General features: G+C 51.9%; 2 protein-coding genes across 2 annotated transcripts in view; one reads left to right on the top strand and one right to left on the bottom strand.

Moving 5' to 3' along the window:
* Positions 1-14992: 14992 nt before the first annotated feature.
* SFXN3 (sideroflexin 3) lies at positions 14993-22293 on the bottom strand. The gene is made up of 11 exons (XM_023739085.1): positions 22231-22293; positions 20891-21054; positions 20069-20239; positions 19657-19755; positions 19197-19272; positions 18948-19033; positions 18530-18657; positions 18277-18326; positions 16998-17047; positions 16461-16508; positions 14993-16190 (listed from the first exon to the last, which is right to left on the bottom strand). The coding sequence occupies exons 2-11, from the start codon at positions 21049-21051 to the stop codon at positions 16094-16096; spliced, it is 966 nt and encodes a 321-aa protein (XP_023594853.1). The 5' UTR covers positions 21052-21054; positions 22231-22293; the 3' UTR covers positions 14993-16093.
* A 2137-nt stretch (positions 22294-24430) lies between these two features.
* The window catches only part of PDZD7 (PDZ domain containing 7), a 17662-nt gene continuing 15101 nt past the window's right edge, over positions 24431-26991 (top strand). The window contains 1 exon segment of the mRNA XM_004370141.2: positions 24431-24824. Within this exon segment, the coding sequence (XP_004370198.1) occupies positions 24602-24824 (223 nt within the window). The 5' untranslated portion in view covers positions 24431-24601.

Raw genomic sequence — 26991 nt, 5'->3', positions numbered from 1 at the left:
CCTTGATTACATCCCATTTTCAACCTTTGCTCTTAAGACATAGCAAGAGTCTAGTACTGGTTTATGTGGGGAGTTAGGTGACAGGTTAACATTCAGTACTCCCCTGAGTTGACCAGTTTCCTGAAACCAAAAAGGAACTTGTTAAATGTAGGCTCAGAACTCCAAGGAAGAAATTGAAATGCTTTCTCCAGGGCTGATGGGAAATAAAGAGGAAAGCAGGCCAGGAGCTACTTCGCTTTCAGGCAGCCAAACCACATGGAGACTTCTGGGCCCCAGTAGAGCATCAGAATATAATGAGTATAATACTGAGCAGGGAACAACTGCCATCGCTGTTCAGTGTGGGCAACTCGGTACTAACAAGTGCTGGACTAGAAAGAACAAACGAGGCCCAGCATGTACCTTCAAGCATGTTCAGAAGTCCATAAGCCTTACATGTTGATGTGCTCGGCCTCCCAAACCCCAGATGCCTTCATACATTTTCTACCATTTCCTTCAAGGTAGAGGAAGAGAGGTAACAAAAGGTGCCAGTCAGGAAAACTATGGCAAGTAAGCCTCCTGCTGGCTCTGACCCCTGATTGGGGGGGAGGGTGCCCAAGTGGAGAATTTGTTGAATGAAATGACACTGAAGTGGAGCTCAAGAAATGTGTTGAAATGTGGCACTTTAAATTAGGGGTTGAAGTCTCCTGGGTCCTGGTACTAGTCTGTTGACTTGCTGTCACACTGCCCTCTACAACACTTAAAAAGATTCGGGATTTCTCACAAAAGAGAAGGCTACTGTTACCTGGGTCTTGTACTTCTGGAGCTGCCAAGTGCTAACACTGGCCCAGCAGCCGGGCACTGTCTGCAAAGGGTGCGGCACCTGTGGTGGGAGGCAGCTAAAGATGCCCCACAGTCTAGGAAGGGCCTCCTAGGAGACGTTCTTGTTTTGAATTATAATCCAGACCTCGAGTTTCAGCTTTGCCAGCAGCCATGACCCATCTGAACCTCAGTTTCTTCTGAGACATGAGGGTGGAATTCAGCCTACAGACATGTTGTATTTGGCACAGTGTTTTAAAATTTTTATTTAATTGCCAGTATTCAAACACTGAAACATTTTATATAAAAATCCAGTTTTTTTTCCTCCCCAAATGTCAGAGAGGCCTTGGAGAGAGCCCACAGCTGTTCGTAGTGTGGAGACAGGGAGGTGGGAGGTGAGAGAAGTCAGAGCTAATATCTGAGCTGCTGGTGCTGGCAGATTTTTGGGGGGAAAAATCAGAATCTGGCTGTACTGGTTGGGCAGTATTCCCCCAAAATTCATGTCCTTCCCAGAACCTCAGAATGTGAGGTCTTTCCCAGAACCTCAGTGTAAGAACCTTATTTGGAAATAGGGTCATTGCAGATGTACTTAAGTTGAGGTCATAGTGGAGTAGGGTAGGCCCTACTCCAGTATGACTGGTGCCCTAATAAGAAGAGAAGAGATACAGAGGGAAAACAGCTCTGTGAAGACATAGCCAGAGACTGAGTTACACTGCTACAAGCCAAGGAATGCCTGGGACCATCAGAAGCTGGAAGAGGCAAGGAACAGTTCTCCACTAGAGGCTTCAAAGGGAGCAAGCCCTGCCAACACCTTGATTTCAGACTCGTAGCCTCCAGAACTCTGACAGAATGAATTTCTGCTGTTTTAAGCCACCTAGTGTGTGGTACTTCGTTAAGTCACTCTAGGAAATTGATACACTGGCCTGCCCAGCAACAACTGAAGACAAGCCCTGGCTGCTGTTTAGATGGGGCTGGCCCTCTGTAGCTCAACGCAGTCCTGAGCTGGCTTGCTTCCCCTGATTGACTCCAAAGATTCCTGCCTGCCCATGTAGCCTTTGAGCTTGTGATCCTTGAACTAGATGGTTCCTTCAGCTGTAACATGCATTAATTATAACAACAATAAAAACCGAAAACCTGAGTCCAACTCATGGCAACTCCATGTTGGTTAGAGTAGAACTGTGCTGCGTAGGGTTTTCAGTGGCTGGTTTTTCAGGAGTAGATTGCAAGGCCTTTCTTCCGAGGAGCCTGTGGGTGGACTCGAACCTCCAACCTTTTGGTTAGCAGCCGAGTGTGTGTTAACCATTTGTGCCACTCAAGGACTCCACAACAATAATAGCTACCACTTATCAAATGGTTATAATGTGCCAGGCACTGTGGCAAGCAATTTACATATATTAGCTTGTTTCAGACTTACAACAACCTTGTGAGGTAATGTTAAAAAAAAAAAAAATCAGACTCACCATCAACTCATAGGGACCCTGTAGGACAGAGCTGAACTGCCCCATAGGGTTTTCAAGGAGCAGCTGATGGATTTGAACTGCCACCATTTTGGTTAGCAGCCATGCCCTTAACCGCTGCGCCACCAGGGCTCTGAGGTAGTATTACTAACCTTATTTTCAAGGTGAGAAAACTGAGGTTCAGACCTGTTAGGTAAATTTGCAGCAGGGCTAAGATTTGAACCCAGGGTTGCCTAGGTCCAAGGGATGGTTATATCCTGACAAGGCCACTATGTCTGTCAGCCTAACTGCAGTGCAGCTAGAGCCAGAATTGCAGCTGGTATTTTATAAATTTAAATAAGCCATATTTAAGAGCCAAGCTGTAGAAATGCAGGTGAGTGCATACCCAGACCACAAGAGATCAGGAGGTGGGGTATGATGAGAAACATCGTGGGTCACGGCATCTGGGCACTTGAGGCCCAAGTGCCTCAGGAACACGAGATGAGCTGGGAGGAGGGGGGCAGGTCAGGATGTTTAGAGGCCTTGGGAGAACCCCCAGCTCCTCTTAGTGCGGAGACAGGTGGGAAAAGTCAAAACTAATATCTGAGCTGCTAGTGACACCAGGAACCTTCCTGGCTATAGGTGGTTGGGCCAGAGTGGAGGTGAGAAGAAACCGGGTGGCTCTCTGAGCTGGGGAGCAGCGTGAACCTCTGAGTCATGAGACCAGGAGTTCCCGCCCCACCCCTCCTCATTTTTGCCCCCCTCCTTGCCCGAGTGTGCTGTGGTGACCGGCCAGGTTCCTTTGCAGGGGGCAGCCCAGCTGCTCCACAGGGAAAACTGTGGTCGGAGTCCTCCTTAGATGCAGAAACGCAGCAACTTCCCTAAGGCTTGGGGCCCAGCTCAGCGCAGCGCGCGGAGGTGGTAAGAGAAAGGAGGAAAGGCCTTGTTCCGGGGCCCTTCATCTCTGCTGGGGGCTCAGCCGAAACCCCCTTGGCCCAGCGGATAGCCTGGACGTGGCTCCGTGGCCCGGAACTGGATGCCGGGATCCCGCATCCAAGGCCTGGAGCGCCCCCAGGCGGGGGCCGAGAGCGCCGCAGGCAGGGGGCAGCACATGGCGCGGCGGGCAGAGGGAGCTCCCGCCGCACTGAGGTGCGAGATGCGCCCCCATCCCACCTGCGCGAGGGCACCCCGCCCGAGGCGAGGAGGGTGGGAGTCTGAGGCGGGTCGGATTCCCAGCCAGCTCCCTCCTCACAGGAGGCGGCCCATTATCCGGCGTCGTTAAAGAGCAATTAGACGGAAATTAAGCCGAGAACAAGTATTGATTATCTCATTAAGGCCGGGGGAGCCCGCTCAGTTGGGGAGATATTACCGCCGCTCACCCCATTATCTGCAAGGTGAAAGCCTGCGGTCGTCCAAACCCAGTGTTGTATTGATCTCGAGCCCATCCCCAAACCCAGACCCGCCCCCTCTCCCCTAGAGAAAGTGGAGTCTAGAGAGGTGGTGACACCAGGGGTGTGATGAGGCGGAGAAAGAGCTCAGACTCCTTCCCTCTCTGTCTTAGCACTTCCTCTTTTTCCCCTCCATTTTCTAGTCTTAAATCATTATTTTTTCCTGATGCTACTGCAGGGGGAGAGGGCACCGAGGGACCAGAGACAGTTCACATCCCTCGAGGGGAGAGGAGGCTCCGCTGGTTTTTATACCCAAAGAAGAGAAAAACCATAAGGGAGATTCAATGGGAAGAATCCTCCCTGTTGACAAAGAGTATAGGGAGTCCCTGGGCCCCAAGCCCCTTAGCAGGAGGAAGGAGAAAAGAGATAGTTGGGGCTACCCCCACGGGTCTCCAACGCTTAGAAACCTCAGAATCCAGAAAGGACTTCCGTGGGATCCCAGATGATGTGTCCTTAGAGAAAAGTCAGTGTGTTGGGAAGGAAAGGTGTTTTAGTCCCAGCTTTGCTTCTAGCAGACTGTGTGACCTCAGGCAAGCCACTTTGCCTCTCCAGACCTCCCAGTCCTTAGAATGGGCTGGAAGAGCCCTCAGGCTCTTTAGGCCCCAGACACCATAGTCTGTTTCACTTAAGCACCTAGCAGCTCCTGGCAGCCAGGCGGTGGGGATGCAGCTGTGTGCCAGCCCCTACCTGCCCTCCATGAGCTTATGGCTTCAAGGGAGAGACGACAGAAACTGATAATCATGGAAATGATAAGTTACAATCATGCTACGCGTTACGAAGGAAGAGTTCAGGTGCTGAGAATGTTTTGGGGAAGGGGGACTTGCACAGGAAACAGATGTTCCAACAAAAACACAGAGAGCAAGCCTGTTGCCTCACTCGTTCATTCAACACACAATCTGCACACGCTCTGAGAGCCCATGGTGAGCAAACCACGGTCCTCTCCTCCTGGAGCCCACAGGCCAGTGGGGGAGACACATTGGTGGTATATGACACAAACACGATACATATACAGAAAAACACAGCAGGGAGCAATGAGAGAAAGTAAGAGGAGGAATTGACTTGGAGGAGAAGGGGCCAAGGAAGCCTGTCTGGGATAGTTATGGTCAGTTCTTCATTTAAGGTTGGAGGTCCTTAAACCGAGCCCGGGGGAGGGTTGGGGAGTCCCCTGGAGGATAGTGCGCCTTCCTCCCACATCTCCAAGACCCTGACTTGCCTTGGAGCACGCCCAGGTGGCAGACGAAGCAGGGACTAGGGTTCCGGCCTCTGCACTCCCCGACCCCATTTCTGGGCTCCTTAAACGTCTTAGATGCTCCGAGGGGGCCGGGAAAGGAGGGAGAGCGGCTGCAGGCGGCGGGCCCGGCCAGCACCTGGTTGGACCGCGCGAAAGGAGCGGCGCCGCCGCCGTGTCTGGGCTCCTCTCCCTGCCCGGTAGCGGGGCAACTATTGATCTTGGTTGACGGTTTCTGCGGTCCTAATTTGTGAGGTGGGGAGAGAGGCCCAGTGCGCCTTAAAGGTAGAAGCGGCTAATGGGCCTCTTTATCACCGCCAGGAGTCGGTTCCTGGCGAGGAGCCAGGGGCGCTGCAGCAGGTGAGACGCGGCGCTGGCAGCGGCCCTTATTGAAGCTGCCCGGGTTGGGGCGCACGGAGGGGCGAGCTCGGAGGAGGGCGGCGGCTCCAGGGGTGCGAGGATGGTTTGCCCACCCGGCGCTGCCCACAGCCCAGCTCCGGACTCACCTGGTCGCCTTTTACCTGAGGAGACCACCTGGAGGCGCAGCAAGAAGGGGATGCTGGGTTAGACCTGCGTAGACACGGACGTTTTCAGAGGTCACTGGAGGTGGGCGGGACATGCAGTGGGAAGTGGGGTGTTCTGAGAGCTCGGGCTGCCCCGCAGTAAGCGAGGGCCGGGCACAAAGTGGGTGTTCTGGGGATGTTTTCGGGCCTACATAGGCCCGTGCCCAGCGTGTGCAGGAAGATGTAAGGAATCTGTGTGAATTCCCGGTTCAGAGCGCCCTGTCTTTTCAATAGCCGCCCCCTCCCCCTCCTGTGACTCGGTTTCCCTTCTGGGGCGGGTTTGTGAGCCTTTCAACTCCCACGCCTGTCCCCTCCTCCAGCGTATGCTAGTGGGACCTGTCACTAACACCGCCCCTCCAAATGCAGTCACCACCCCTTTCCCATCCCAGCCCAAACTGCGTGGGATTGAGGGGGGCAGGCCCACCCAGCCCGGCCGGCGCCGCTCCTCGGCCCACCGCTGGGACCCGCTGCGTTCTGGAGCCCGGCTTATCTGCGGGCTTCGTCGTTTCTCCCTCGCTGTCAGCCTCCCTCCCGTCCCTTCTCCCTCCAGCCGCATTGGAAATATATTGTATTCTCACCTAATCCCATTCAATTACAGCATAATAAAACACATAATAAAAACCTAATTCATTTTTCTCCTACGCCTCCCATCTCGCATCATCTTCTTGCTCGGGATTAAAAATTGGTCTTCATGTTTGTGGCACCGCAGTCCTGGCGCCTCCGCGTCTTTAATGTATGAGCGGGGGAGCTAGGGACCCGCGAGTTCTGCCGCCTACGCGCCGGGAAGGCGCCCGCCAGTCATCTGAGGATGCTGGCGGGGAGGGGCTTGGACCTGCGTGGGGCTCCAGCGGCACCTACCCTCTCTCTTCCCCTTGATGAGGGTCTCAACCGCCCCCAGATTTCCGGTGTTCGTAGGACAGCACATCCCTTGCGTCCAACAGTCCCAATACGGCCTCTAGGCGGCGCAGTGTGAGGCAGGTCTCTGGGGATCCGCCTGCCTGGCGCGGCCCAGTGGCAGATGCAGAGCAGAGCCAGGTGCGGAGGGACCTCTGCCCTCAGCCCTCATTTTCTCCCAGCATCTGATCTGAGGCGGCCCGGCCCCCGCAGCTCTACCTTCCAAGCTGCGATCACCATCCCTAGTCCCTAGGGGCGCTCTAAAACACACTAATTGATCCATCGTGAACAATCCTGGATCACTGAAATAAAGTTCAAGCTTCCCAGAAAGAATTATTGTATTAAGAATCCGATAAAAGAAAATTTCCTACAAACGCATAGTACCTGTGAGTTTACAAAAGGCAAGTGTGAGGCCCAACAACAACCCAAGCCACACTCCTTCATTTCTTCATTCATTTAGGACAGAGATTCCCCAACTTTCTCCATTCATGGAACCCTTAGTTTTTCATTCATTTTTTTCCCCCAGAACCCTAGGCCAAAAGAAATACCTAACCCTTCCTTTTCAGTGCTTAACTCCAAACAACTTGATAGGTATTTGCGTCCTAACAATTTTGTAACTGTTTAAAAAACTAACAGGCATAGATTGGGAAAAATATTTTTATTTCATTCTTAAATAACCATGATTACTAACGGGGTGTGTATGCCTGTTAGGCTTTGCATAACTTCTCAAACTATGGAATCAGCTTGGACGCCGCAGCCTTCATTTCCTGTCCCATGCTGACTTTTGTATAGTTTTGCTTTTGATCATAGCAACCATCGAACACCCAGTTTTACAAGACATCACGTCACTGAAAGTAAAGCAGCACAATCCAGAGTCGGAACTGGACTCTTTTGAGTTAGCAGTTCATGCAGTATCCAACAGATGTCAAGAACCGCTGTGTTTCCTTCGAAAACTTAAAATGTCCTGCAGCAGCCCTGTGAGTTCATTATGGCACCCTAGTGTGCCTCAATGCACAGTTTGGGAACCACAAATTTAGGGGTCTGCTCATTTTCTTTATGCAAACAAGCCTCCTTAGTGGTCTTGGAAAATTCAGGACAATTCAACAGAAGTCATCTGATTTGTCCAAAGGAAAAGAATCCTATCCTTAAATCCTATCCACAATCTAGGGGTCAGATGTATGCAAGAGTCTGATAACTTGGGGGTTCAGGTGTTGCAGAACTGGGGCCCTGAGAGAAAAATCGCTAGCAGTAACAAGCAAGTCTAGCAGTACAGACCAGACTCAGCAGAAGGCTTGAGTGTCATAGAAAGCAATGCTTCCAGGTATATTGTAGGGTGCTGCTTAAGCCTACACTACCACTACCCAGCACCACCCCCTACCCCACTACCTTCATGTCCTGGAAAGAAGACCATGAAAAAGAAACTATCCCCAGAGGCCCACGCAACTCTGCTGTGGGATCACCTCTTTAGGAACTGGAAAGAATAAAGTGAAGTCTCCCTTCCAGCTGGAAAAAGGATGCCTTAAGTAATGGCAGCAGGGTGCCAGCCCCAAGTGGCTGTAGAGGTGGAGGATAGGTCCGCACCACAGGGATCTGCCAGAGTAAATAGGCATTGGCATGAGCAGGGAAGCAGATAGACAACAGAGCGGGAGACAGTGACTCTGATTACACGTGACTCTCTCCCACTCCCCTGTATTTGGAACTCTTATGGAAACACAGGAAGAGGAAGGACTGAGCTCTTGTTGGCTGCACTTTGTCCTAGGTGGACTTTTCAAGGCACACCATCTCCAAGATTCCTATATGCCTCCCTGGGAGGACATGCTCCCTCATTCTTCAGGTTGAAAGTCACCAATGCTGGGAGCCATTGTTTCTGCTGGGAATGTGTCACATTTCTTAGGTGTGCTGAGGTGTAAAACAGATTGAGAATCATTGTATTACCTAGAACCAACATGTGTGTGGGTTTAGGGCACTTCTAGATTCCACATTCATTTATTCAGCAAACATGTACTGAGTACATACTGTGTACTGGGCACTTTTATAGGTACTGTAGGCGTAGAAAAGTGAAGATTTGGTGCCTTCCTGGGGAGGGGGGCAGTCATTTAAGCTGGAGAGAAACATCTGCATGGGACTAATAATATATATCTTGTAGTATATACCAGTTGGGGTGATTCTCAGCCCAGAACAATCGTCCTTCTTTGGGAACAATCCCAACCACAGAGGTGCACCTGAAGTAACAATCTCTGTGCAACTTGACCCTGACCCCTGGCTGCCTTCTAGGGGTAGACAACTGATTAAAACTGTGCCAGTTTTTGAAATTTGAATGGAGAGAGTGTCTGGTTCTGAGAGCTACCGCAATCCTTCCACAGTCATTCTCTGATGCTTTCAACAAAATAACTTCAATTAAAACCCAAACCAGAAGTGCTCTCTCTGGGATATAAAAGTTGTCAACCGAGGACTTGTGTGGTTAATCTATAGACGAACATAGCGAACTCTTGACCTATAAGCAGCAGCTTCTTGCTGTTTGTTAGAGGCACCGGGTTTATTTTCCTACTGGATGGGGTGTCGGGGTGGAGGTTTGTCTGTGTTGTGCAAACTGTCCAGGGTTCCTCCTACCTTCTCCTGGTCTTTATTGAGTTGCAAAACCTCTCTGGTCTGAGAAGATTGGATAAGGAAGCTGGAGCAGGCAGTGGCCTGGGGATGCCAATGACCCTCTGGCTGCCTGGGCTGGGGCTGGAGCCAGAGTCAAGGGGTCTCAGTGAGGAAAGAGATGTGTGTATCCCTCTCGTGAAGAGGGTAGGGAGCAGCCCAGGAAGCTCCCTTTTTGGGAATGATCCGGCTGGGCCAAGATTACTCCACAATTCCTAGCAAAAGGTTGCCCCGCATCAGGGTACCTCGAGATCACGGCAACTTGCGGGCAGATTGACAAAGAGGGCGCGGGGAAAGGTCCCTCAATCCCTGCCATCTCTCCCCAGCGCCGGGCCAGGGCCACACTTAGCAGAGTAAAGTTTCCTGAACGTTGGATGTAAGGGTGGGGAGAGGGACATGGGGAGGACGGAGCAGCAGGCAGGGCTAACAGCCCTGAAGTTCCTCCCGCAAAAAAATCGGGACTTGGGACCCAGCAAGAGAGACGTCGTGTGATTCCTCGAAAACCTCGCGGATTTCCGGGCAGGAAGTCACGGGGCGGGCGCCGTGGAGCTCGTAGGTTTCAAAACTGGAAAGGAGGCAGGGGAATTTGGCGGATTTAGCGGTCCAGAACCGAGCGCAGCCGGGAAACGAATATGCGACGAGGTTCCAGACGCCAGGCCCGTCTCTAAAGCCCCTAAGAAACCGGAAGGAGCCAGAGCCGAACCTAGGTTTGACTGACAGCTGCCACGGCCGGGGCGGGACTCGGCATCGCACCGGCTCTAATTCCCGGGGGCGTGGCGTACTTGTAACTGACAGCACCATGGGGGCTGGCTTATCTGTGACTGACAGGCTTGACTGGGAGGAGATTGGGCTTGGCTTTGAGAGCACGTGGGACTACGCTAAAGTCTGATTGGCTGACCCCACAGGGCCCGAGCTGAAGCTGGCCCTTACCACCTGTCGTTAGAATCCCGCCCTTAATAGTCCCAATGACCCAGGAAAGGAGCAGAATATGCCCGTTCCTATGGCCAGGCTCCACCACTTGTCTGTCAGTTTGTCGCACCGTAGTGGCTTGTGTGTTGCTGTGATGCTGGAAGCTATGCCACCGGTATTTCAAATACCAGCCGGGTCACCCGTGGTGGACAGATTTCAGCGGAGATTCCAGACTGAGACAGACTAGGAAGAAGGGCCGGCATCTACTTCTAAAAGAAATTGGCCAGTGAATACCTTAAGAATAGCAGCAGAACGTTGATACAGTGCTGGAAGATAAGGCCCTCAGGTTGGAAGGCACTCAAAATCCTACTGGGAAAGAGCTGCCTCCTCAAAGTAGAGTCAACTTTAATGATGTGGATGAAGTCAAGCTGTCGGGACCTTCATTTTGCTGATGTAGCACGACTCTAAATGAGAAGAAACAGCTGCAAACATCCATTAATAATCAGAACGTGGAATGTACAAAGTATGAATCTAGGAACATTGGAAGTCATCAGAAATGAAATGGAAGGCATAAAGATTGATATCCTACTCATTAGTGAGCTAAAGTGGACTGGTATTAGCCATTTTGAATTGAACAATCATATGGTTTACTCTTCCGGGAATCACAAATTTAAGAGGAATGGCATCACATTCATTATCAAAAAGAACATTTCAAGATCTATCCTGAAATACAACATTATCAGTGATAGGATAATATCCACATGCCTACAAGGAAGACTGGTTAATACGACTATTACTCAAATTTACGCACCAACCACTAAGGCTAAAGATGAAATTGAAGATTTTTACCAACCTCTGCTGTCTGAAATTGATCAAGCATGCAATCAAGATGCATTGATAATTACTGGTGATTGGAATGCAAAAGTTGGAAACAAAAAAGAAGGATTGGTAGTTGGAAAATATGGCCTTGGTGATAGAAATGATGCCAAAGATTGCATGATAGGATTTTGCAAGACCAACAACTTATTCATTGCAAATACCTTTTTTCAACAACATAAATGGCAATTATGCACATGGACCTCACCATATGGACAGGAATCAAATCAACTACATCTGTGGAAAGAGATGATGGAGAAGCTCAATATCATCAGTCAGAGCAAGGACAGGGGCCGCCTGCGGAACAGACCATCAGTTGCTCATGTGCAAGTTTAAGTCGAAGCTGAAGAAAATTAAAATAAGTCCATGAGAGCCAAAGTACAACCTTGAATATATCCCACCTGAATTTAGAGACCATTTCAAGAACAGATTTGATGCTTTGGACACTAATGACCTAAGACCAGACGAGTTGTGGTATGACATCAAGAACATCATACATGAAGAAAGCAATAGGTCATTAAAAAGACAGGAAAGAAAGAAAAAACCAAAGTGGATGTCAGAAGAGAGTCTGAAACTTGCTTTTCAAGTCAAGTAGCTAAAGCAAATGGAAGAAATGAGGACGTAAAAGAGCTGAACAGAAAATGTCAAAGGGCAGCTCAAGAAGACAAAGTAAAGTATTATAATGAAATATGTGAAGACCTGGAGTTAGAAAACAAAAGGGAAGAACGTGCTCAGCATTTCTCAAGCTGAAAGAACTGAAGAAAAAATTCAAGCCTCGAGTTGCAACATTGAAGGATTCTGTGGCAAATATTGAATGACATAGGAAGTATCGAAAGAAGATGGAAGGAATACACAGAGTCAGCTGTACCAAAAAGAATTGGTTGACATCCAACCATTTCAGGAGGTAGCTTATGATCAAGAACCAATACTACTGAAGGAAGAAGTCCAAGCGGTACTGAAGGCATTGGCGAAAAACAAGGCTTCAGGAATTGAAGGAATACTAATTGAGATGTTTCAACAAATGGATGCAACACTGGAAGCGCTCACTCGTCTATGCCAAGGAATTTGGAAGACAGCTACTTGGCCAGTCACTGGAAGAGATCCATATTCGTGTCCATTCCAAAGAAAAGTGATCCAATGGAATGTGAAAATTATTGAATAATATTATTTATCTCACACACAGGTAAAAATTTTGCTGAAGATATTTCAAAAACGGTTGCAAGAGTACATTGACAAAGAACCGTCAGAAATTCAAGCCAGATTCAGAAGAGGATGTGGAACGAGGAATACTACTTGCTGATGTCAGATGGATCTTGGCTGAAAGCACAGAATACCAGAAGGATGTTTACGTGTGTTTTATAGACAATGCAAAGGCATGTGACTGTGTGGATAACATTGCAAAGAATGGGAATTTCAGCACAATTCATTGTGCTCACGCAGAACCTGTGCATAGACCAAGTGCAAGGCCTTCTATCCAGAGACCAGAAGAACTAGTTGGTGCCTGGCTACCAATACCAACTGTTCTGATCAAGGCCACAATAGATGGATCCTGATAGAGTGGGAGGAAAATGTGGAACAGAACTCAAATTCTTAAAAAGTCCAGCCTTACTGGACCAGTTGAGACTAGAGGAGTCCTCGAGACTGTTGCCCTAAGATACTCTTTAAACCTTAAATCGAAGCTATCCCCTGAGGTCACCTTTTAGCTAAGTAACAGATTGGCTTGTAAAATAAAGAATATCACCCGTGAGTACTGTGCTTCTTTATAAAAGTCATCTATATGAGACCAAATGGTTAATAATTACTCTAAAGCAAAGATGAGAAGGTAAAGGGGCAGGGAAACTAGATTACTGGAAATGGAAGAACCAGAATGAAAATAATGAGAAAGTTGCCGCATTGTGGAAAATGTAATCAGTGTAATGAACAATTTGTGTAGAAGTTGTTAAATGGGAACCCAATTTGTTGTGTAAACTTTCACTGAAAACACAGTAAAAAAAATTTTTTTTTTTAAAAAGTACAAGGTCTTTTTTCAAGAGGATCACAAAAGGCCAAAACTATAATGGCAGAAAGAGGCTTCAAGAGTCAATCGAGGGTACAAACTATTGAATGGGAAACTAATTTGCTCTGTAAACTTTCACCTAAAGCATAAAAAAAAAAAAAAAAAAGAGTCAACCAAGGGCCCCACAGGCTGGGTAGGAGGTGCTAGTCTAGATTGGCAGGATGGGATGGAATTGGAACTATAGTGAATGATCTATATGCTGTCCCATATTTAATGAAGAATGGGATTCTTTGTTTATATTCCTTCAGCTATAAAACCCTCAAGCTGGAAAACTCTTCAGTGGCTTTAGTAAAAGGTCTTTGTACACCTGTGGACGTATCAGTTTTGCTGGCCTGCAAACAACCTGGGCTCAGGGAGAAGATGCCCTGGGATGTCAAAGGGACCAGGAAGAAGAGCTCAAGTTTGTCCAGCAGTTGGCAGGATGCCTGGTGAGGAGGAAGCGCAGCAGGGGCTCCAGGGTCACACCAACCTCAGCTTGAATCCTGGCCCCATTACTTCCTGGTTGTGTAGCTGTGGGCAACTTTCTTGTTGTCTCTAAGCCTGTGTCTTTGCTGAAAATGGACATATGTTTGGCCTCACAGAGGTCATTATGAAGATCTGAGGAGCCAATGGATTTAAAGCATTTGGCTTTATTGAGCTTGATACCATTAAGCCTTGCACCACACAGTGGGGCTCAGTGAACAATGGCCGGTATCACCCCCTTCTTATGCAAGGAAACTTCTACATACCCAAAGAAGAGTGCGTGACTCTCAGGCCAAGATAACAGGTTCGTTTTAGGCTACTCTGGGACAATTCAGTCCTAAAGACTTTTCCTCCCTACCTAGTGTGAGATCTTAAGGGTGAAAAATGGAAGATGAGCGATATTTCCCTGCGTGGGGTGTGGCATGGATTCTATTATAGATTAATCCGTGTTTACTCTTCTGAACCTACTCAAACCAAGACTAATGGTAAAGGAGGCAGCTACAAACTGTTTAGTAGTAGCTCTCAATAGCCATACACAAGCATGAGATTTGGGCCCCATCCCCTCCCCACCAAAAAAAGAGGGTTACATAAGCAGGGAGGGAGTGGAATGCCCTAAAGAATAAATGACAAGTGGTCCCTACCATGTTTGCACCCATGGTGAATCAATGGGGTCACAGAGAGGTGTGTAGAGTGTGCTGGTCCACTAAAAGTTTCTCTTTGATGAAGTTGAGGCAGTCCTTAACCCTCTCACCAGCACTCTCTCCCAGAGGCCTCCCTGAGGACCAAAGGCTGGCAGCCCATGCCGGATGCCTGAAAGAAACCAGAAAGCCCAGAGCCTGAGATGGTGTCTAGGTGTGTAATAAGCCCCTCTAACGAAGTGGAGAATGAAGCCAGGACTCCATTTGTTGAGGGAATAGAAAGTGGAGGCATTTACATATCCCTTGGCTTTAGTAGGGGCCCTGGTGGCACAGTGGTTGACAGCTTGGCTGCTAACCAAAAGGTTGGCAGGTCAAATTCACCAGCTGCTCCTTGGAAACCCTATGGGGCAGTTCTACTCTGTCCTTTAGGATCTCTGTGAGTCAGAATCAACTCCACAGTAATGGGTTTGGGTTTATTTTTATTTTTATTTTTTTTTGGCTTTAGTAAGGAGCCCTGGTGGTATAGTGGTTAAAGCGCTTGGCTGGTACCCAGAAGGCGGGCGATTTGAAGATATGGCAGTCTGCTTCACTAAAGATTTACAGCCTTCGAAACCCTATGGGGCAGTTCTACTCTGTCCTATAGAGTTACTACAAAGCTATGGACTCCAGGGCAATGGGTTTGGCAGTGGGTTGGCTTTAGCACACAACAGGTGCTGATGGGAGAACTGATTTTCTAATCTCAGACCGCTCTCTCCTGGGGACTGAGGCTCCCTATAGAAGTGGAGGGGAGAGACTGAGACCTGGATTTTGTGGGGAGAGACAGGAGGCCACAGGCAAGAGGCTCTTCCTGGGCACTCAGGACATAGAATCAAATAAAGATCAAGAATTAGACAGGTTGTGGTTTATTGAGTAACAATGGCATCATAGCTGTTATCACTGGTGGAGGTTGTTTGTGGGGGGTAGGGTCCCACTGGGGTCCTGTTCACCTGTCCCACTTACCCCTTCAACCAGAAATCATGGGAGTTAGAGCCAGAATCCTTTCCTCTCTGCACTCTGTGAGTTTACTACCACCAATTCCATCACCAAGCCCTCCTTCCATTTGGATGAGCCATTGATGCCTGGGCCCTTCCTCTTTTGGGGGGTGGGAATGGGGCTGGGAGCAGGGCCAAGCCTTAAGAAAGAGAAGGAGCTAAGGTGAGGGTTTTGCCGAATGTCTAGCAAAGGTCAATGGAACACAAAATGCCCTATGTTAAGTAAGAGTGTACACTTGGCCTAATTGCCCTTGATGGTGTCCTAGTTACACCCACTCAGATGCCCATGGATTTCAAGCACTGCTCTGACAGCTGTGTCTCTCTGTAAGAGGGTGTGTGGAGAGCTCATAAAAGGGAGTACTTGCCCTCCCTTCGTGGCATTTGGTTTAGGGGGTGGGATTGTAGGATTTAGATTTGAGATCATGATGTCAGAGCAGACCAAGAATTCCTAGGATTGTGGAGTGGGGGCGATGGTGAGGGCAGTAGAGGATAAGAGCGCACCTCCATTCTGATAGAGGAGAGGAGAGGAAATGAATTGATTCCAGGATGTAGGGGATGGCACTGAGGGAAGCATATGCCCCCTGCCTCCCTCATCCTAACATGTCTTCCCTTGGTCAGCCCAGTTCCTGAGTCAGCTTTGGAAGCCAGGGATCAGAAATCTAAAGGACTCAGCTCACTTGGGCCTGCTAGGGTCCCTCAGTCTCTGTCCTGAGATCCTGGGGCTCAGTAAGGGGCTTAGCTGGAAGAACAGTTTATGAAAGGCAGTGCTGTAACCTGGCTAGCTGGCAGGTGGGGAAAAGCAGATATCAGAACATCCCAGGACAACACATACGCATGCACACACACACACGCGCACACACACACACACAAACACACATACATTTATGCATAGACACAGAAGCCCAGGAGGGAGGGTTTATCTGACCCTGCTCTTTGACACCAGAGAGTAGAGAAAAAGGCCTTTGGGGGCACCTCCCCTAGCCTAATGTATTGCTGGTCTCCGTGTCCTCCGACAGTCCCCTGCCAGGCAGACAGGGACGTGGCAGAGATGGCAAGGCTCCACTCAAGCAGTAGCCCAACTTGGTGAGGGATAAGGATAGGGGCTGGCCCTCCTTCAAAGCCCCTTGTTGTAGAAAACCACTTCAACGCTGGAATTTTGCTCACGGATCTGAGCTCGCAGGTCCGGCTCCAGCCTGCTGACGTGGATGGAGCTGTAACAGAACAGCACAGGCCACCTGAGTGTCCCCTGAGCCCAGGCCTCTCAGGCTAAGGGACCACCCTCCTTACTCCCCCATGGCCAGCCTGAGGAATCCTCCCCTTCTCTGCCGGAAGGGCTGGCTCACTGTCATCCCGCACCCTCAGAATCAGCAGTGTGCTCGCCAGGCCTCCTCTCAGAACACGCTGAAGGCCCTTATGGGCAGTTGGTCCAGACATGTGGAGACTTGACCAGAGTCCCCAGCCATGCCCAGGGCAACACTTACCTCCTCTGGGGGAACAGGGCACAGCACAGCGGGGTGGCAAACACCAGGCTAGGGGAGAAGACAGTTGGAAGGGCTTGTGAACCTTTGGCCTAAGAATGATCCCCCCCTGCAGCTCACCCCACCTCTGGAGACAGCCCCTAGGATAGAGATTCCCTAAAAAGGAAAGGTCCTTCAGGGAACATTGAGCCCAACCCTGACATTTTGCTCTGACTGAGGAAAATATTCTCTGGGGCAGTGATCCAAAGCCCTCCAGCCAGTAAGTGGCAGAATCAGGATTTAAACATGCATGATACCCCTGTATATTTCCATGGTTTCTCTTGTATATGGAGACTATAACCCCCTCAAATAGATCCTATTATCTTCAAGTATAAGGGTCACTCCTAACACACATGGCACACCCTACAGGTGTCCAGGACATGTATGAGCTGAATACATAAATGAATGATGCATATAAACATCTTAAAAGCAACAAATACCCACCCACGCCCACCATGGGAAAGGCATTTTTCCACTTTAGCTAAGTCTCTGCACACTTACCAGAAGCCCACCAGTCCCACCTGCAGGGGTGCTCCCAGCCAGGGACGGCGCTGTTGGGAGATGGACAGACAGTAGAATGGCACATGTTCCCTGCCTTTCCAACACCCACCCCATTTCACCCACCAGGGATCTATCACATCAGCCCTGCCTCTGAGCCCTCAGATACATGGCCCTTATCTTTCTCCCAAGCCCATAACAGGGCAGGGACCAACAGGAAGTCCACTCTACTCCACCCAGGCCTGTTTGCTGACCACCCTCTCTGCTATCCCACCCATTCCTGCCTTCCAGAATTGGTTCCCACAGCACTCCTCAGTCCTCTTTCTGTTCCCTCATTTCCTCCAGGAATGCTTTCTTCAGGAAGTCCCCTCTAACCTTCCACTTACTTCCTCCCATCCCAGTAGCACAAATGTGTCTCTTTCCAAACACATCTCCTGCTCTGCACACACTTCTTGATATGCTCCAGCCATAGGGACTACCATTGTGTTTCTCAAATGTGCAAGCCTGTTCCCACCTCGGGGCCTTTGCACTTGCTGTCCTTCTACCTGAAACACTCTTCCCCACGCTCTTTGCCTGGCTGTCTACTTCTCATCCTTTGGGTCTTCAGAGACCCTTTCTCTGACCGCCCTATCTAAACAGCTCTCCCCTGTTAGTCTCTATTACATTGTCCTGTTGGTTTCCTACAGATCATGTATTATAGCTTGTAATGATATATCTAATTGTTTGTTTGCTTGTTTATTGGCTTCCACGCTAGACGATGAGCTTCATGAGGACAGACTATGACTGTCTTATTCAGTACCATCTCCTCAGCCCTAGACATGCTTGGTACATAGTTGGTGCTCAATAAATATGTGTGAATAAATGATTCATGAATGAGCCATGTATTCCTGTGCCTTGCTTCCCTATCCTGTTAATGCATGTGTGCATATGTGTGCACCTGTATGTGTGTGTGTGTGTCTCACTGTTACTGGGTGACAGCATGAGTATGCTATCAAGTGTGACTATGAGAGTCCACTACTGTGAATGTCAGAGGCCTCTAGAATGACACCAATTTCTTTCAGGACAGAAACCACTTCCTTCCTCCCCTCTCCTTCTCCTTCCACTCCCTCAGTGTTCCCTTGCCCTAGAGTTCATTCTTGCTGGTCTAATGAAGGTGGAGGGGAAAGTATGGGGGTGGGGAAAATGGGTAGACAGTCTTAGACTCAGGTCAGGGTGGGCAGAGGGTTGGGGGCTGGTCACCTCTTCTTTCAGCCATCACTATTTCCAGGATGGGAGAACCTACCTTCAGAAAGTCTTTCTTCTCCAGACTGTCCATGATCACGGGGGGAATGGCTGAGGGGAGGGCAGGCAGGGAGGTTGTTAGCGGAGTAAAAGTAGGAAACCCTAAGGAAGAGGGGAGTCCCCTTCACAGCATTTCCCTTCCCACTCTTCCCAGGGTCTCACTGCCCCCAGAGTCCCCAGAAACCCCTGAGAACCGCACACCACTCCCTTTCTATCAGGGCCTTCCACACCCTACTCAGCCACCCCTGCCTCACCCATGGCAGGAATCGCCATGCAGATTCTCGATATCACCACCTGGAAGATTCCCTGTTTGGCTGCAGCCACCGAGTGGCCAAGTCTCTGACCCTCCTCGTCAGTCACCGGGATGCCCACTTGCAGCTCCCTGGGAAGGGAAGGGATTGGGGGTTAGATCACAGGCCCCAAATCCTACCTGCAATGTCCTGATGGATAGCTACTCTCTGGGGCCCCTGGACATTCTAGACTCAAAGGCAGGTGCTCTTGCCCCCAGGATCCTATGGTCAGATTGAGCAGTCAAAACAAGACAGGGCCCAGCAGCTCATGTCCAGGGAGGGACAGGAGCATCCTCACTCCAGGCTAGTCTGCATGGGTGGGATGGATGGTTTGCCCACATGCTTACTGAGCGTACACACACCAAGGGCTGGGGCCACTCACCTCTGCCTCATCAGGGGAATGTTGATGCAATTGGCAGCTGCCACTGCTGCAAAGGGCACAAATCTGCCAACCAGGGTGGACAGGTGCTAGGGGAGGAAAGGCACGAGTCAGGGGCCCTGAGGGCCATGGGGTGGTGAGGGACTCTGGGAGAGATATGGGGAGCCTGTGTATCAGGGGTGGAGGAGTGATGGGGAAGGAGGTGGAAAAGGAGGAAGAGAAGGAAAGGCACAATGGTGGGGGGGCCTTTACCTTGGTGAGGGATTTGAGTCCCAGAGCTGTGGCCACAGCCCCCGTGGTGGCACTCACATAAGCTGTTCCCAGCTGCCTGTGGGTGGAAGAGCCAGGTCACAAGGGGAGTGTGAAGAGTCCAGAATGTGGTTCTTTCCTTCAGGGACATGCCAAATCCTCAACACATGAGGCCTGGGAGGGTGGCAGAAAAAGGCCCTCTCCCCACCTCCAGTGTAGTCTTGTCTGGAAGCCCCATTCCCTCCCCTTAAAGAGGGATAGACCCCCAAATCATATACAAGAAGACTTCATGGCCTGTGTTAGGCAGGGCAAGTAGAGTGAGGGGGAGAAAGGCTGAGAGGAGGGAGCTGAGCCAGTGGCCCAAGGGATACAGGGAACAGTAGTGAAAAGAGAGAACAACAGTGGGCTTGTAACAGAGGGTCCAACGGGGCATTGCAGCCCTTCCTGGAGGACTAGCTCTCACCTGACTGTGATGGGAGCGTCACCACTGCGGTTGGAGTAATTGACAATGGCATTGAAGGACTGATTCACCCACTGCCAAAACACCACAGTTGGGGTCTTCCTGAAGGAACAAAGATACTTATTTCTGTCCCCTCTACAGTGTCCCCCATCCTTGGACCCCTACAATCAACTCCAAAGGCTATTCCTAGAACCTGCTCTGATAACCCCTGCATACTCCCACCCCCTACATACTTACACAAACACACCCACTCTCTCTGGAGTGAAAGAACCCACAGGGCCAAGTTCTGAGGACTGGATTCTATGGAAGTGGCTCTCACCAACAACTATCTTCTTGCCAAACTGGCCCAGAGAGGAAGCAACTAGTCTAGTTCGGATGGAGCACTTGGGAAGGGGACACATGGGACAGGACCTGCCTGTAAAAGTTGAGCATGCAGCCAGTGATGATCATGTTCATGGGCACCTGGGCTGACATGCGGCCAATCAGGACCACCTTCTCCCCTGTGTCTGGATGGAAGGCAGAGTCGTACACATACTTGGCTGTCCACAGCTGGTCTTCGGTGAGTCCAGGGGCCACCACACCAGCCCTACAGATGTTGGCAAGGAACAGACAGGCTATTCTGGGACACAGATTTCTCCAGGGCCCACCTGCCCAGTTTAGGGAGAGTCTGAGCAGAGAACTTGGAATTTTGCCCCCACCCCCAGTCTCAGAATAAAGGAGCTCCCTGCCTCTTGGGGTGGGTCAAAGCTCCCCAGAAGTGAGGGCTCCTAATTCTAGTTCCCCTCCAGCCACCCAAAGAGGGGGTGTCCCTCTGTTTCTGCCAAAATGCTGGGTCTTGGGCAAAGGGGGTTTCCGATGAGTCAGAAAGGGCCAAGGCCATTGCAAGAATTTTCACTTCCTCCTGGAGAAAAGGGGGGTGCCTTGGGATTCAGCTTTGAGCTGCTCCATCTGCAGAGGGTGGCCCAGCAGTGGAACAGGTCCCAGTAGAGGGTTTGTGAGGCACAGAGCAGACCCCCCCCCCATAAATATCAATGTCACCTCTTTAACCCAAACTCCCTAAAATCCTCTGGGTTAAGGCTCTGTGCCACTGTTGTCTGTGATGCCAGCAGATAGGGCCAGGGAGTGAGGGTTGTGGAGTGGGACAGTGTCACTCTCAAGCTGGGGGAAGAAGGTTCAAGAGGTACTGTAACAATGGCAGAGACGGGACCTTGGGGCGTAGGTTCAAATAGGGGGTCACCTGTAGTTCTGCACAATGTTCCGGGAAGCTTCCAGCTGTGCCCCAGACAGCAGCAGATTTCGGGGGTCAGTGACAGTGAAGAAGTGCCTGGCTCTGCCCAGAAAAGTGCTTTGATCCCAGCGAGGTTCCTGGATGTTGATATCTAAGGGCAACTCACCCATTTTCTGAAGGGAAGGGACAAGAGTCAGAGGGCTCCAAGGAGGGAATCGAAGTGCTCCATTTGGGGGAGCCTTTGGAGGCCCTGCCCCGGTCCCTGAGCCTGAGGCTAATCCATTCTAGAACTCCAAGTCACTCCAGATAGGTAAGCAAGGATAGGGGGAGGAGCTATTTCCCTAGCAGTGCCCTGGCCCAGGAGTCACTGGAGACACCTGCAGTTACTGGAGGAGGGGGAAGGAAAGAACGGAACCCAGAAAACAAATTTCCTTGTCCTCTGGCCTGGTGTGGATTTTCATGAGTGTGGTTGATGCATGAGCAGCAACTAACCCCCAAGCATCCAGCTACTCATGTGTGTTCTGGATGCCCAAACATGCATATTATATGCAGTATACACCCACGTTCATGGACAGCTTTAGGCCCCAGCTGCCCTGAGACCTAACTACAAAGCCATTCCACAACCTACCCTTTGACTGGAGGAGAACAACGACTCATTGGCCACCCACGGGCTTATCTGTTCTGGATCTCATACAGGGGACTCTGATGCCAGCTGTGTGCGTGTGCAGGCATGCACATGTCCCAGCCCCAGATCCATCTTTCCCAACCCGCACTGAATGACCCAAGGCTCTCCCTGTTCCATGGCAGGCCAGGTTGAAACAGATACCCACCACCTCTTCCTGAGGCACCCCATCCAGAAAGAAGGATTCAGTAGGTGCCCTCTCCACAGAGCACAGAAAAGAAAGCCTGGAGCAGCCATCTGGTTGTGTGAGGCAAAATCCTACAGAATGACTAATCCTCTCCAACCACTCTTCCTCTCCCACAGGCAGGCACACCCTCAGCTCTCTCGCACACTCAAATACCCACACACAAAGACACCATCATGCACGCCCTAACAGACCAACAAGGCGGGCGCCTTGTTCACACTGGCCTACAAAGACCGTTACACACACACATACACACATACACACAATGCATACCCATCAACTACAGATACGTGAGCCCGTGACCGCACTAAGCCCCACCCTAACATTCCTCCCCACTGCCCATCCCTCCTCCTGCCCCCTCCCCCCGCCCCCGGCGCTCTCCAGAGCCGAAATTGCTGAACCCACAGAACTGAGCATCCACTAAGGCAGGCCTCCCGCTGAGACCTCTAGTCATCAACCCTGGACTCCCCGGACCCCAGGTACCGGGCCAGGAGCCCCGCCCGGGACGGCGCGCTCACGCTTTTCTGGGCTCCGGGTAGCTGCAGCTCTCAGACCTGCCTTCCTCTCCGCGCGTCGCCCCAGCCCTCCCAGCCACCACGCGGGACGTCACGCGTGACGTTGACCAGCAGGAAGGGGCGCGGACTCGCCGGGAGAGTCCATCCCCTGGGCCCCGGGATTGGCAGAGCCTAAGGGCAGTGGGTGTCATTTGGGGCGACGCCCCCAGCCCGGGCTGCGGGGCCCCGGGGACCCGGCCCTACTCCTCCTTCCAGAGCCAATCGGAGAGCGAGGATCAGTTCTGGCCGGGCCGCTAGCCAGAAAGAAGAGGGGAGGAGCCGCCTGCGCTGCTCTCTGCTTGCAGCTCCCTGGAGGTCCTCCAGAGGCATCCGGCCCCTGCAGCAACGGGGTCTAGGTGCCCGGAGAGAAAGCTCGCAGGGCACAGGCGGGAGGAGTGGAGGGGCCGTCCCCAGATGGTGCGCCTGGAGAGAATCAGGTTACCACCTGGTTTGTTTACTTGATGGCTGCCTTGGCAGTGGCCTCCGCCAGCCTGGTCCCCTAGCTTCCTCCCCCAGTACTCACGAGCTGCTGTTGCAGACCCTTGGCATTTCCACCCCATTCACAGCCCCGCTCCTGTCGTGCCTATGCTCCTTCTATGTCTCCAGCCCTTGCGTCTTCCGCAGCCCCCTCTCTGCTCCTTCTCTATAACCCCAAGCATCTCTGTGTCCCCAGGCTCCTTGTGCCCCCAACCCGGAGCCCTGAACCACAGAACTTAGTCCCAGCCCCTGCCCTGGAGTGTGGAGGGGCAGAGGCTCAAGGAACCTCTGCCTGCCATCCAAACAAGCGGATCAGAATTCTCCCTCCTCCTGGTGTCCCGGGACCAGCTGTCCCATCCTGTGATCTTTTCAGAACTGAGTGGCCAGAAAGACACCTTCTGGTGTCACAGGAGGAGGATACCTGTGAAGAAAGGCTAGGCTCAGCCACACACACATACACACACACACACACACACACACACACACACACTCTCACGACTTTCCCAGCCACCATACAGAGCGCGCCTCTGCACACCCAGGCGCCAGCCCCGCTCCAGCCCGCCGCAGGTTCAAGCCTCTCTCTGCCCAGCTGGCATTCCTCTACTGAAGCTTCAGGGGTGACCGCAGAGGGGCGACAATTCCAGGAGCCCGGGTAGCCGGCTTGGCCTGGAGAAGACATAGTTCTGCCCTGAATGCGGAGCGGGAGGGAATGAGCCAAACCCAAGCAGTACACTGCGGGGTGCGGCGGGGAGGGGCGTCAGAGGCTCCAGTCGGGGTGACGAGCGACAGTTCTGGGCGTCCCAGGAAGGTGCCAAGAAAGCGACTGGCGGCCTCACCAGCCAATGGAAGCCCGCGGCTGCCCAGGCGAGCTCCCTTCCTGCAGCCTTGGCGGTGAGGGGGTGGCGTCCCTACCCCGCTGTTGCAGTTGCTCGCACCCCGAGGAGGGCAGGGCCCGCGGCGGCTGGACACGCGAGCAGGTGAGGGGGGCCGAGCCCGAGAGGTGGGGGGTAGGGACGACCGAGCCGGGGACGGAGGGCTGCTTTCTAGATCCCCAGAGCTGCTCTGGGGACTTGGCCCTGGATTTTGCTCAGGGCGTTGTGTTGTGCCCTCGCCAGCAGCCCCTCCTCCCAAGCCTGGGAGAGGGCCGTGCAACCTCTTTGAACTGGGATAAGCAGTCTGGGGCCCAGGGGTCTCTGGGGGCGGGAGCTCTCAAGGGATCTCGACTGCAGCTGTCCCAGGTCCTGAACGCCGGCCCTAGAGACCCGAGCCCCGGGTGCTGCTCCCCTAATCCCACACACAGGAGTGGAGGTTAGTGAATGGCCCTCAACCCCCATTTTTCTCACACTGCTTGAAGTCCCGGGGCCCGCGGTAATCTCATCGCCACTCTCTCAGCCTCTACAGGGGAATGGGGACCGGAGTAGATGTCTCAGATGAGAGCCGAATCAGGGGTGAACAAGATGTTCCCACCTGCCTTGTTGCCTAAATGGCTCCAAAAGTAGCGATGGTGTCTGGACCAGACAGTCCTCTGGCCAGGGGTGGGGGAGGTGGGTTGGCCTAAGGCATAGGAGGGCAGGATGCTCACGCCAGGGAGAGGGGTGGAAGTTCTGGGGGCAGCGGGGCAGCACTCACATCCCCTCCCCAATCCCTGCTCTGCCCAGGCTTGGAGCGCATACTCCTGAGCGGCAGGCGGTGAGGGCTTCCGCGTTACTGAGACCCCAGCCCCGCACTGAAGACTCATGGAGCCCCCAGCACTTGGGGCCCGCCTTTCGAGGGCCGGCAGGTTCCTTCTGAAGCTGTAGGGCCCCGCCGCAGTCCCCCCCGCCATGGCGCACGGTTTCGCATTGGGCTGCGACCCACTGGGCCTAGGAGACCTTAGCTCTGGCTCGCTGAGCTCCCTCTGCTCCCGGGGCCACCTGGGCAGCGACTTGGGCTCCGCAATGCGATACCTGCCGAGGAAGCAGCAGCGGCTGCTAAATGGGCCCCCCCGCGGAATCCGAGCCTCATCGCCCATGGGACGCGTCATCCTCATCAACTCCCCCATCGAAGGTGGGGGCGGGGCCCAGCCTCGGGGGCGAAACAGGGAGGGCGGGGCAGGGGACAGAGGGACCTAAGTGGGAGGGGCAGAGCCAATATGGGTGGGAGAACTCGAGAGATGAGCGTCTTAAGGACGTGGGGGGCCCTATGGGGCCCTATGGAACCCACACACTCTTCACCTGCCCTTGCCTCTCCTCCAGGCCAATCCTTTGGGGATCCAAGATTGTAGAGTGGCCAGAGGTGGGAGGGGCATGGAAGCAGGGAAAGTCGTGTGTGTGTGTGTGTGTGTGTGTGTGTGTGTGTGTGTGTGTGCGCGTGCGTGCGTGTGTGTGTGTGTGTGTGTGTGTGTGTGAGCGCGCGCGCGGTGAATTGGCCGTTCCCTCTCACTAACTCTGCCTTTCCCCAACCCCGTTTTTGTATGTGCTGGGCTGGGCACAGTGGGATGGGGAAAGACATCCCCCTTTGTGTGATCAGCTCTGTGCTGGGCTGCGAGGAGTCAGGGCCCAGTTGGGCAGACAGTATTAAAAGCTTCACGTACAGAATGAAGGTATAGCAGCAAATGTTCAGAAGAGGGGGGAGACCAGAGGGGCTGAGAGCCAGGGAGAGAGCCCTAGAGCTGGAACCTGAAAGAAGGAGCTCTAAGCTTATGTAGTTGCTTAATGCCACTTCATTGCACACCAGTTTCTGTATCAGCACTGGTTAAGCCCTGCAGGGGACCTAGACAGAAATAAGGCTTATTCCTCATTTTCCAGAAATATACAGTTTAGCAGAGCTTAGAGACAGAGCAGTTAGAACAGCTGAGGGTGGGGCAGAGATAACATGAACAAAGACGGGAAGTGAGAACCCTTGGAGCACAGTGGAGCGGGCCCTTCGGAGACATAGCCTAGCTGCAGTGGCAGATGTGAGACAACAAAGAGCCAGTGAGCAAGGCAGGACCTTGAATGCCAGGGGAGGAGCCGGTGGCCCCCTGGGCCTAAGCTTTCTGTGGGCAGGATTGGATAAACATCTCCAGCTTTCCTCCTCTTTCTTGGGGCTCCCCTGACTAGATCCCAGACTAGACTTTTCAGACCCTGTTCCTTCCCTCTGACCCCTATCGAGACCTCTAGGGCAGGAGTGGGCTATGCTGCTCAGGGAGCATGCTCAACCCAGTCATCCACAACACTGTGTCTCACCCTCAGGTGAGCAACAAGGCACTGTTGAGGTCACCACTGTCCTCCTGGTCAGGGATCAGAAGTCCCCAGAGGAATTAGGAGACTTGGAGGGAGGAGGCACTGCAGCACTGGCTTTGTTAGTTCCATTTTCCTAGAAGAGAATCCTCAGTCCCTGCTCAGATCCCACCCCCCCACACCATGTCCAACTATGATGCAAGGGCTATCATACTATCCCTTTAAAGATCCTCTTCTAGAAGTTCCATGACTGCTTTCTCCCTTTCCCTCTCCCTCACTCTAGTGCCCCCTGCAGGACTGACCACATGCTCCCAGGGAGCAGCACCTCCTAGCAATTGAAAGACTAAAGCACTGCTTCAACCTTCTGGCTTCAGCCTGCCTGGGCTGGGGGCCTCTGAGCTCAGAATGCTCCCCTCTGCCTGAGCACAAACATCACCCAACTCCCTGCAGCCATGTTACTGGTTAGGACCACTCCAAGAGAATAAAGTCACTGATAAGGGAGAAACAGTGGGAAGGGGAATGCTGCTACCCACATCATCCCATGAGGTCCTACCAGCTCCTCAAACTCAACTGGTCCCAGAGAAAATGCATTATCTTTAATCCAAGGCAGTTCTTTCTCCTCATCTCTTAGTTCATTAATTTGTTCATTCATCCATTTAAAAAATACTTAGCAATTACCAAGCACTGTGTAATATATTGAGGATACATTGGCAGATGAGAGTTACAAAGTCCTTACCGTGACTGAGCTTACAGTCTAGTGAAAGGAGACAGATAGTAAATAACCTACAAATAAGCAAGTAATGAGAAAGGATGGTAAGAACCCTGAACGAAATAACTTGGGCAAAATGATAGAGCAGTGGTTCTCAAACTTTAAAGTGCATGAGAATTTCCAGGATGGCTTGTTAAAAGACAGATTGCCCCCTAGAGTATGGCCCCCAGACACCCTTTTAGCTCAGTGGTGAAGTCACTTCCGAGGTTCACCGTTCAGCCGGGGAGTGGACAGCCCCATAAAA

Source organism: Trichechus manatus, unplaced genomic scaffold (assembly GCF_000243295.1).
Source record: "Trichechus manatus latirostris isolate Lorelei unplaced genomic scaffold, TriManLat1.0 scaffold00007, whole genome shotgun sequence".
Taxonomy (NCBI): domain Eukaryota; kingdom Metazoa; phylum Chordata; class Mammalia; order Sirenia; family Trichechidae; genus Trichechus; species Trichechus manatus.
This window is presented reverse-complemented; position numbering and strand designations above follow the sequence as displayed.

What these genes read in the sequence shown, in the direction of transcription:
- SFXN3 (XM_023739085.1), bottom strand. Translation starts at nt 21,051, where the DNA reads ATGGGTGAGTTGCCCTTAGATATCAACATCCAGGAACCTCGCTGGGAT. An exon ending in TGCATGCTCAACTTTTACAG is followed by an intron (nt 19,756 to 20,068) that starts GCAGGTCCTGTC and finishes TTGTTCCTTCAG; the next exon opens with GAAGACCCCAACTGTGGTGT. An exon ending in GACGCTCCCATCACAGTCAG is followed by an intron (nt 19,273 to 19,656) that starts GTGAGAGCTAGT and finishes TTCCACCCACAG; the next exon opens with GCAGCTGGGAACAGCTTATG.